A 12,183-nucleotide genomic window follows, 5' to 3' on the forward strand; every position below is an offset into this window, starting at 1 on the left:
TTACTAATGCAGACGTCTTAACCGCGAACAACTATTTAATAGATGGATTTGCGCCGGGGAGATGTAAATTTGTGTTTTTTCACAAGCCTTTAGGGGCATACATTGAGTACACAGTGTTAAAATACACGTCAGGCAGGGCAAAAAATCCAAAATTAATGCACTACCCATGCCTTTCTCGCTGCGCTGTATATATGATCTTGAGCTGAGTTACACCAATGCTTTCTGGAGATCGGGCCGTTCAGGTACAACGTTCGTAGCCTAGTGTGAAGAGTCGCGACGGTGCTTACGACGTTGTAAGGTTAAGATGTTTACAACAAACCATTGTCATTCTCGAGAACTGCTAGGAACATTTTGGGGGTACAAACAACTAATATCGATTATTTTCGCGCGCGAACTCATAAATATTTTGTGATCCCACGGGTTGTGTTGTTACTGTATTAATGCACACCACAATCAGGACCAATTTTCAAATAATCTCTGTGAGACAAGCATTTGGGACTTGTGGCTTTCAACTTGTGGGTATTTCGTTCACAAGAACCTGTACCTTGGGTCTAATGTGGGTAGAGATGGGCAGCCTCATGCAGACTTTGAATCCGGACTTTAACTAGGTGCGCACGATTTTAGGAGTATCTGGGGTAAGGGAGGATAAAAGGAAATCAAGGGGCTACACTGGGAGGGAAAATGTCTAACAGGTCATAATCTTGAAGACCACGAATATGTTCTTGGGCGTCACATTATAACCCATCACGCTCAAAAACGATGTTACTACGCCCTCAAGAAATCAGGAGAGAGTGGTTCATCGTGATGAAGAACTGATATCAACTTGGTAGGGTCAAAATGGACGGGAAGGGCGTGCGAAAATTCTGAGCATGCTCAAACTTTACGTGACAGGGTCGTAGAGACTTCATATCGCAGTAAAAGCGTATTTAACAACCTAGTCAAGACTGCATACATGTAGTCTTGGCGTATCAGCATTGTAGTAGATTTTTTCTAGCTCGATGGGAAGAATTTTATGCCGTACCACCAGAGAACTGACGGGGTGTACTGTTTCAGCTAATGTAACAGAGACCACTCGGCAGCCTGCTACAAGGACCGTGAACTTGCCGTGATCTTTCGGTAGTAGCAATCAGACAGAAGCCTTTTATATCGCGGAACGATCGGATTGCATCTTGGCAGAGTCGGGACTCATGCTCAGATTAATCGTGCCGAGAACGTAATGCAAACCTCATACACGTGCCGGCAACGCAGTAAAAACTAGTATGATCTTGAAAGAACAATTTTTCGCCCATTTTCCCCTACTTTCATCCCGTCTTACAGACAAAATTTTACAACGTAGCGGGGTCTTCCTGGTCGTCTTCAGAGTGTGATGGGGCATGAGGCGGGGCCCTTTCTCTCCGATTTTGCGCTGTTGTCTATAGTAACGTTTAGTGTAGTACAGTCACTGATCTCTATAATAATTGGAGATAAGTGAATACAATGGGGGTGGAAGTGCGCGTGCGATACTTGTGTACGTAAATTTGGTTCATGTTCTCACGCATGCCCACATTATGAAAAGGAGTTGTCATTGAGTTTCACAGTAGAGCGAGCAAATTACACAACCTTAACCCAGCCGGTGCTTTATCAACTGTTTAAGAACGGCCACATGACGGGGCTCCCGACCAAATGACCTATAGTCGATCGCGAGTTAGCCACTCCCTCTGGACAACCATATGGATTTTATGCGCTGAGTTTTGTTTGTCGAAGATTTTACGCATCCCGCGCCCATTTTATGTCACACATAGGCTTATCAGGCAAGTGGACAACGGTTTCACCTGCTGCGTTGACGCAATTCTATCGCGATAGGTCTGTTGGAATGGCAAAACTAAGTTAGGCCTAGGTATTTATGTATGATTTGTAATGGGATTTGATTAGCTAGACTATCCGCCTCGAGCAGAAGCACCCCCTCATCGGTTGTAAAGAGCCGCGCTGGTCTGAAGTATTCATTTTGTTGGTATCAATGCGACTGCAACGCTTCCTCCTAGTCCTTCGTGCACCTGAACCAGTGATACGCAGTTAGTGCAAAGGATAGAAGCCTCCGTTGCAAATGAAATGGCGCCCTCTCTTGGTCCATCTCGAGGAGAATACGAGCAAGAACTAACTCCCCATCAGGCACAAAAAAAGCACTTCCGAAACGAGTTCCTTCGGCTTATTTGTTTTCGCCGGTTCCAGCCATTTTGAGGCAGTGTCCAAAACCACATGTTCAAGCTCTGAGTGGGACCAGCGAAACTGGAATCTTAGCCGGATCCACTCGTTTCGAAAACGCTCAAACTAAAAGGATCACTGATCTCTATTACAAAATCTGGATAGCGCATTCACCGTGGGTGCTGCAGAAACAAAACAGCGCTACCACTCGGCAGCTCAGACCGCCAGAAAATCCCCATTTGGCAAGTTAGTAACGTGCGAAGTATGACGAGACGCCGCAGTATTTTTCACGTTCTGGCTCAGATAGGAGTACTCTTTTTTTCGACCAGCCCTTTTCAATTTATACCTACGTTCTCAGTGAGTCCCTCAAAAATCACGAATGAATCGTAACGATGTTTAGCGAGTAGTTTGCCTACACAACTTAGGCCTACGCCATGGATATGGGTATTCCGTTCCTCGGTGCGTGTGGCTGCCATGTTGTGTGTAGGTGGGCCTATCGCTGTACACTCGTTCATATTTGGACGCGGATTTGCCTTGTCCGACTTATATCATTTCATAGTATTTAAAATTCCTTCTTTTTGTAGGGAGGTTCCAAGTAAGGAAATTAGGGATACAATTGTTTGAGTTTGTAATTACTCATTTTAATATTTTCCATATATATTATACTTGCTTTGATTTTTGTCGACTATCTCTGGTAACGAAAATGTATACATTGTGCCCATTTTTACTACTGCAGTGCCGTCTCTAAACACTCACTGGAGGTCACACACAACAGACGAACTTCAACTGATTTGAATTTTGTAAATGTAGTTTGTGATTTCTACAAACTGAAAATTTTTGATTTAATTGGTTGTAACTTAAACTAATGAGTGCCTACCCAATTTCCACAGGCCGGGTCTCTGACCCGGGTACCCAAACAACAAGTACGGAAAAGCACAGTTTTGGTAGTGAAGGCTGTGACTTCTTGGGAGTTCCACCAACCCACCAATCCCCCTGCTCCCCCCCCCCGACCTGCGTGCCTTCTTCCAAGCTCCCTGGAGTGAAGATCCCATCAGGCACGAACCCCACCCCTTGGATTCTCGACGACCACCCTCACATTTTACAAGTAAATCTGAAATTGAATATGAGAAAGAGACTCATTTAACACTGGAAAATGCTGAAGTGTGTCTACAGTGTTTTTCCATGAGAAGGTGGAGCCAGGCTTGATGCAGGGAGATAGAGAGAAAGGCCAGACGCACTGCTGAACACCACAGCATGATGACGTAGTGGGCCTTTACCACTGATCCAGGTGGCAATGGTTGAAACTATTCGGAAGAGTGTATCGTCCAAATGCCACGTTGGAAACACACGTAGACTATAGACGAATAGTCAGTCATGAATATTGACAAATTTGGATACGTTTCAGTATATATAACACTTTCGTGAATCTATCACCATTTTCACAATGACGCACAGTTACCGTGACTGAGGTCTCAGCATGTCTGTGGTTGCAAAAGCGACAGATCTGATATAATCACAGTCTTCTCCAGACCGACCTGAAACAAGTTTCAGGAGTCACCTCTTCGCCCTGTGTCTGACACTGTTTGCTTTTCACATTTGCCACTCCAAAGCAATTGTCCTGGTAGCCTTAACGTAAGGCCATGCAGTCTGTTCGTGAAACCCTTGTGCTATTTAACTTGGGTTTTGGGTTGCTTTTAATATTTTAATCTAAGCTCATTCCACACTTAGTCACCGTTTTCAGGAAGAGTCACACATGTAGATTTTGAAGAAAAACTGGTTTTCGACAAATCATCAAAGAAGCTTCTCCTATTTCAAAACTGCAAAAATACCAATACGGAACACGTTTATGCGGGAAAAACTTCACATAATTCTTTGAGAGATGATCTTTTGCCTCATTCAAGTAATTAAAAATGAACACAGTGGTTAATACACGAAATCAATCAGTAAAGATGCGTGTCCGTTTGTGAAATCGAAAAAACAAGTTTTCCTACTTTGTGCCCTTCTGCGCAATGCATTTCCCACAGGAAAAGGGCACACATGAAATCGAAACAAAGCTACTTTGGACATATGTTACTCTTCACGAAAACGGTGACGATTTATGCCCAAAGAAGCTGCAGAAATTCCTTCAATTACATCTTCACTTCATGCTTCCACTTGTCGACATTTTATTTTATTGTATATGGGATGGAGTTGAACGGAACAGTTTTAAGAGGTACCTAAAAGCGTGCATAAAGCATGTGTCTGGCAGGCAGGGATGTGATCGCGGTTACGTGCACGTTAATTCACTGACTCTACTATTTGGTTTACAAAAGAAGCAGTTGTCTGGGTTAAAATAGCTTGTAACAATAAAACTATAAATGCCGAAAAATCCTTGTGTAAACATTAATCATAGTTTAAATAATTTATACTAGCTTACTTAAGAACGATTACACTGCTTCAGTTGAAGTCGTTTGTTTTGAAGACAAAGCCGTGCCAGTAAGACCCTGCTCGCTGTGCACTTGGTTGCGCCGAAGTCGCTTCAGCACAAGATCTTTCAGCTGATCTTGGAAATGTTTGTACATGAAGCAGAACATTATAGGGTTTACGAACATGTTACAAGCGGTCAGCATAGTAACTGCCAGGTACACTGACTGGGATGCAGCCCTGCCGGTACTATCGGATATGGTTATAATGATGTAGCCACACGCGGATGGTGTCCAGCAGACTACGAACAGGACGCTGGTCATCAACACAGTCATGAGTACGTTCTTCTTGGCCCGACTTCGACGGTCCTGTTCAGCGTTAGCCCGCGAGTGATGACCATGCCCCGTCTTGAGTTTGATGAAGATTCGGCCGTATGCGAAGATCATGACGCCCACAGGCACCAAGTAATGGTTCAGAACTGAAAATGAGCCCGAGAGAGTTCGCACAGCTCGCCCAAGGGCCACACGCTGACAGCGGCCTCCGGACGGTTTCATCTGGAATAGTGTAGGCAACGCAAAAGCAAAACCGAGGGCCCAGGAGGTACCGATGGCTATCTTCACCTTCCGCGCGTTCAGTATGTTGCGGTGTTTGATCGGGTGGCAGGTCGCCAGGAATCGCTCCAGCGAGATGAAAACGAGGTTGTACGTGGACGCCACGTACGCCCACCACAGCAGGGTATCTTTGTCAAAGCAACGACAGACTAGATGGTCGAGGAAATTATTTTCCTCCGAAACTTTGAGATTTGGGCTCTTGACTAATCGATGGAAAAAGAAGACCACGCCAGCAATTGCGTCGATGGTAGACTGGTGAAGGATCAGACGATTGGTAAATGAGCTGAATTCTGGACGTCTGGCCAGCATGACGATGATGACTGTGCCATTGCCAAGCAAAGTCAGGCAGACGGTGATCACGTTGAACGCGGTGGTCATCGTCCGAAACCAATCACCCGTAAGAAAGTCTTGTTGGTCGTCGGCAGAAGTCATGTTTTAGATTTGGAACTAAACCCTTACTTTCAGAGCCAAGATGCCTTTGATACTGCTGCTTCTCCTCGTCAAAGCCTAATTGTGCTGTGAAAAAACTGCAGAAGGCATGTATACTGTCCGTCGAGATCGCTTTATTTATGGCGAAAGGAACCGGGCACGATCACTAACTCTTCTCTGATTGGCTAAATCGTCATATCGTTGCAAAGTGGGCGTGCAAGGCTAGAGCTGGTGTCTGATTTGTAATCAAAAGCGCGCGTATACTGTTCAAACTATTTTGCATGGTACAAGACTAGGCTTTTAAAAACGCGCCTTTGGTTCAAGAGGTACTCTTTGGGATACCACTTACGACACACTTTTCTGCCCCTCTCTAGGCAACGCAACTACAAGACGCGACGGTACGATGGCTCCCTTGCATTGTGCCGTCGCGTCGCACCATTGCCTTTTGTCAATACATTTGTACACACTCGACGTGTAGCATCGTGCTGTCTTACGTCGTGTTGCGTATTACGTCACCTGAAGCACGACTCGACGCGTCGTGTGCTGTCGCCCTTTGCTTCATGTTGTTTGTAGTTTGCGCCTTTACTGTCTTCTTTCATACCCTTCCCGTGCTTACACGGTACATACTCCAGGTAGCAGGGCTTGATTCTCTTCTTGTTCTTTTTCATGCATTCTTTCTAACTTTGTATCGTCATTAAGAGTGAGTTGTTGAAGGATTTTTTTTTAATCAAGTGTACTTAGAAAATTTGTCGAACTATCAGCATTATCTCCAGGGAATAAATAACATTAATGTCAGCCACAACAATGTTTGAGCTTTACCTGCCTTAATTCCGATCCTCCTAATAATTCTTTGCAAATGCATTCTAACATACAATACACCAGTCATTAATACGTGCTTGATAATTCCTGTATGCAGAATTTCTAGTTGCTCTTTTTGAAAATAAAATATGACAAAAACTGATTCAAGAATGGATAAAACAAAAACAAGAAAAAATCAACGCCTGTGGCTCAGGGCATGTATTTTGTAAGAGCGGGGGTGAAAATAAAAGAAAACGGTTAATGTATCCTCTATAAACACTATGAAGCAAAGGGGGACAGCACAAGATGCGTCACGTCGTGTGTCGTGCCGTGTGTCGCGTTGTGCTTCAGGCAACGTAATAGGCGACGCGACACACGACACGACATACCACGCGACGCAAGTCCCTGCAACGCGACGGGCGAAGGATGGAGCTACGTTTAGGCAGAAAAATATGCAGCATTTGTAATGAAATATAGGGCCCACATGGGGCGTTTCTGAAATCGACGAAAAAGGATCTGGCTGAAGCCCATTTTTTGTACAATTTTTTTTTCGATCACGAATGGGAAAACTGTTCCATTTGTTCATGTCAGTTTGGAAGATGGTTTTGTCACCTGTTTAAGAAAAGGTTGTAGAGGGAAAGAAGAGATTCCGTTCATTGCCTCTTTAACCGCGTAAGAAACATCGAGTGTTTCGGTGAAGTACACCGTAAAATTAACATTATTGAATGATTTTTCAGGAGTATTTGCAGGTAAATTTACAAGGTAAAGAGTCTTCATCCAGGTTGTCTCCAAGTCTTTCAGTGCCATTTTACGTGCCAAAAGAGAGGCAGTGTTTTAGCTCCGTTCTTCTACAGTGAGCGTGTATACCAGGAAAGGAGCGTTTACGTCACTGCCCTTGACGCCAAACTGTTGTTACCAATGATGGACTTAGTTTGTACTTTTAAAACCCGGATAGACATAAGAATGTAAATGGATTATGATAGAACGGTCTATCGTATCTGTCATGAGAAAAATCGATCTCAGACGAATTCAACGATTATGTACAAGGAGGTTTCTATTAGGTGAATTGTGCATTTTGCATATAACTGAAATAAAAGCATGCGAATTCCTACTACAGTACTTTGAATTATCGTTCAGAGTAAACCCCTGAAACACATTCAGCTTCATCACCGTTCCACGGGTGGAGTTGTTGAGCTTTGCTTCAATTAGGTTTCCTTCCTCCCATGTAATAAAAACTCTGATGATATTTGCTGTATTAAAGGACGTTTTGCCGCTGCACTCATACAGTTGGCACCGTATGCGCAGCACTTGTGTGACAGAGGAGGTTTGAATAAGCTTTTTGCCAGTTAAATTAGAATAAAATCTGGCACACCGAGTTCTTTAATTCACGTGAACATAACGATTGGAATTCTCCATGCTGAACACACTGTTGGTATACGCATGGAGGAAGTACACAGAAGGAGCTTGAACTGCCCGAGGTGTAACATTTGGCCATTTACCGCTTTCTGGCAAACCCGGTATGTCCATAACCAGGGGCCAATTTCATAGAGCTCGTTAACCACCAAATTTGCTTAAAACAGCTGAATACGACCACAAATAATATACATAACATGGAGTTTTGGCTGGTTACCTGATTTATCAAGTAAGGTTTTTTCGCACTTAAGCAAATTTCATGCTTATGCTGAAATTGGCCTAGAGCGCAGCGCTTGCTTGCTACGCACCAGCTGTTTCACAACCTTAAGCCCCCTTTGAGCCCCCTATGATCATCGCCGCAATTTTTCGCTGGTAGTCTGCACCCTTAAAAGGTTGTGTAATGCAGTACTGGACGTTGAATATTCATATCATCGTTGGCGCTTGGTATGATCAGACAACATCAAATGTAATACTACGCAGTTGCTCGTACCGTGTGCCCTGTGTATTCATGTGCAGCCATTTCCCTTATCGAACGCTTTCTTCTTGAATTATTTTGGGAGTAAATAGCCAAGTTGTTTTTAAGATACTGTGTTTTAGTTGAACCATTTTATTATGGCATTTATACAAAAAGGTATTTTATAAGATCCCATGATCACTCCTTGTGGTAAAATAGCGCGTTTTGTTTGTTATGAACTTAACTGTCCAGTTGTGGTCAACATGTTGTTGGCCAGTCTTGTCCAATTCTTATTTCAAAGACTTTGAAATCTGATGTTGTGGAGAGACAAAATAAACTTACAAAAATTTCATGCATAATGGACAGTGTATCAAAGTAAAACATTGCAAACAAAACACACCGAATATTGCTAGGATATTACTGGCCCTACTTGTACAGCTAACCTGCAGGCGGTAATCAGGCATTTTGGGGGGAATGTTTACCATTGTGTGTCTGACTGGGCGGCGATGCTTATCGAACAATTTAAAGTGCCAGGGCTGTAACTCCTTCTGTTTCCTTCGTCGATGGTGTAATCAGGTAATTCAGTGTACCAGATTTTATTTAAATTTAACTCGCAAAAGGCTTATTCCTTTTAGTTTCGTCACCAGAACCATTAGTCACGAGTCTGCTACGCCAAATATTTAAAGGGGGAGAGAATTCGTGCACAGTATTTCAAACCAGAAAAAAAATTACAGTGTTAAAAAATTTCGAAATATCGATTACCGTAGTTGCTCTTTGAGGAATAATTTTTGAGCTTTCGATAAATGTGTGTGTGATTTTGTTTTTGTTTTAAGCGAGGTTACAGCTGCTGTCGCCACCAAAATAGTCTAGCGAAATCTCAGTTAATTAAGAGTGTACTGTAAATAAAATGGACTCGAGCACTGCGATCTTAAATCGTTTGGTCTCATGAGTCGCTTGGGTAAGGCCCAGAGCTCGCGTAAAGCATTGAGCTAGCAGTTTTTCCGTAACATAAAAACAGTGAAAGGCAGAATTTTACACGCCGCTGACTCTCAACTCCATCCAAAAACCTCATCACACTGTCACGATCACATAATAAAAATTGCATACCCCGCACCCTGCTGATTAATCTGTTTTTTTTCTGCAACACTGATGGTTTTTCGAACTGTTTACATCAAACTGACTGCAGTGGCAATTAGTATGTGGCAACGGGGGGCTTATTGTCGGATGAACAGCTTCTGTGATCTCATTTCAAATCTACAGGAAACAAGGGTCACCTCTGACGCACGTGGCTCCCTGGCTTGGTAGGTGTAGGCTCACTGCGGGAAGGTGACAATGACCCTAAAACGTTCAAGCCCCCGGGAAACCTAAGGACATAAATTCGGTACCACCTAATTTCATTCTTTCCTTTTTTTTTAGTAATGCAGCATTTGGCAATTTTAAGCTTCATTGAGGTTTATTTGTTTTGCTGACAAAGAAATGCTTTTCAAAAATTTCATTTACATGTAAATGCCTGAGTGGGAGCTCAGTGTGTGGTGTCGCTAGAAAGGGAGTCCTATTTTTGGTACCCTAAAGTAACTTCTATTTTTAAAAACAGGTTTGATTACTCTACCATCTGTAGGTTAATCATGGTTTAAGTTAAACGAGCCATTTCCGGTGTGATTCTGTGTCCGCGAGTTTGTTAGGAGTGAGATGGGGGAAACCAAATCCTAGATTCACCCAGTCGTGGAAATCGGAAAGGTACAACTCCATTATCACCATAATCGCTTGGCGGCGCTGTTCTGTTCACTGAACACTGGATAGGCAGCTTTGCTCTGCGAATTGAAGCGACTGCGCGGCCATCTTAGGCGATTCAATAAAATGGTATTTTCCAAGTCACCAGCTTTAGCGCCGTGCGTGAATGCACTTAGTGAATGGACTGAAGTTGGAGGCCAATAGTATTGAGTATCCACCGTGCGGTCACTTCAATTCACACATAGGCAGTTACTGCTGAGCTGCCTATCCAGTGTAGAGATCAGTGGGACGCACCCACTCGTATGACGCAATCTATGGGGAAGAGAGACCCCCCCGCCTTTGTGTTAGTCGTTGTTATACTGGTATCTCAGGAATTCTTTTCAGACATCTAGGGGTGTGTGTTAAGTGACAATAGGCTGAAGTGTGTATAGGGATTGGCCTTGTTGGAGGGGGTCCCTCTGTCCCATTTCGTGCCTGGCATACACCAGCAAATCTCCTCACTGGATTTCTAGCCCCCCCCGTTTTCCTCATTTGCGTGCCTCGCATTTCCAGGGTCTGTCATCCAACTCAGAACTCCTTATACCCGGCAAGAAATGAGACCGAGGGGTACCCCCCAACATGTCCAATCCCTATACACATTCCAGACTATTGTTACTTAACACATCCCCCCTCCGATGTCTGAAAGGAATTCCCCAGATTCCTGCGAGACAATGACCAACACAAAACAGGGGGGAGGGTGTTCTCTCCGTCTCATACCTTGCTGCATATGTGTCTCTTGGTATCAGAACTTGAAGGTACCCGGGTAGCCATATCTGGACCATTTCAGAGGAGCGTGTGCGCAGGACTACAAATAGACTGCACAATCATGGATGCCCATACGCTAAAATTGGGGGAGTGGATTTGATGAGGGTATGGACAGCAAACCTCATGATGTGAAAGGGTTTGCAATTGAAAGTGTTCATTTTCAGATTACATGTAGTTTTGTTTAACAATGTGCATTTCATACATTTGAACGTGATCATTCCATTTAAATGATTTATGGTTTCTCGCAGCATAACTTTAAATTGCCCCTAAAATTCCAAAAAATAACGTCAAAATGCCAATAAAGTTTGTCCCTGAGCTCAGTGAGTTGCTATAAATTCTACTCCTTAGTTGAGGAAGCAGAGCATGCGCAATGTAATAAAGCTTTTCGGAGCTCGTATAGCCAACCTTTGTACTATTATTTATTTTTTTGTTAAATAAGCTTTTTAATTAGCTTTATACGTCTGTACAAGGGTAATGAAAAAGTGAACGTGAAAGCCATGTCCCTCGTCCTACATGCCTTTTCATAGTAATAAACAAACATTTTGTAAAGCGCCATCTAATCCGACGCGCTAGAAATCAGGTTGATGCCATTTCTGTGGCCCAATGCATGAACCGGATATGCCATATTTTCAAACTTTTTGAGTTAGATGCATGAATGTGTAGGGTAATATCATATCATTCTTTGCTAAAAATCTCAACAGCTGGGGAGGGGCCTATTTTTTTAAACATAGAGGGCGGTATTATTCTGACCAAACAGAAAATTCCAAGAAGCAAAATTTTTAACCAGCTTTTTTTCAGTTTCATGTCTGTGTGGCATATCAGGTTCATGCGTGGGGCCACAGATTTGTGAACTACCAAGACAAGAATGCTCGAACATAAGAGTTTTCAAGTTAGATTTAAATGGTTCAAGAGAGTTCAGTGTTCTGAGATCATTTAGAAGGTTGTTCCACAGCACTGGTGCAGCAGATGAAAAACCTTACTTCCAATAGGCAGTCCGCGTTCTCCGAATCTCAAGGAGATTCTTGTGTGGTGAGTGTAAGTTGCGTTGTGGTGCATAGGGTCCATGTAATGAGGCCACTTAAAAACTCGGCCCCGATCGGTGAACAATTTTCTAAGTTAACAAGAGAATTTTGAATTCGACCCGCTCCCGGAAAGACAACCAATTTAGATGTTGCAGAACTGGCGAGATGTGGTCAAATTTATTTGACTTTGATAAGACTCAGGCAGCTGCGTTTAGAGCATGCTGGAGCCGCCAGCTTGATTTAATTTTTTTTTAAAGATTTAATGTTGATCAGTATTACAAAATATCCAGCCGAGAAAGAACAAAATCATGAACGAGCTTGTATGCAGATGTGTCAT

The 12,183-nt window shown here is 43.2% G+C and overlaps 1 protein-coding gene across 1 annotated transcript; it reads right to left on the reverse strand.

The window, feature by feature from the left end:
• Window positions 1–3,172: 3,172 nt before the first annotated feature.
• On the reverse strand, window positions 3,173–5,972 carry LOC147796983 (trace amine-associated receptor 1-like). The gene has a single exon (XM_087144973.1). It carries the CDS (start codon window positions 5,625–5,627, stop codon window positions 4,608–4,610), a length of 1,020 nt encoding a protein of 339 aa, XP_087001099.1. The 5' UTR covers window positions 5,628–5,972; the 3' UTR covers window positions 3,173–4,607.
• Window positions 5,973–12,183: the final 6,211 nt, after the last annotated feature.

The sequence above is a fragment of the Acanthaster planci genome, linkage group LG13 (assembly GCF_054643075.1).
Source record: "Acanthaster planci isolate LZ-2023a linkage group LG13, COTS_SCS, whole genome shotgun sequence".
NCBI lineage: Eukaryota > Metazoa > Echinodermata > Asteroidea > Valvatida > Acanthasteridae > Acanthaster > Acanthaster planci.

Bases quoted from the DNA above. Each gene is read 5' to 3' on its own strand.
- LOC147796983 (XM_087144973.1), bottom strand. From the start codon at position 5,627: ATGACTTCTGCCGACGACCAACAAGACTTTCTTACGGGTGATTGGTTT.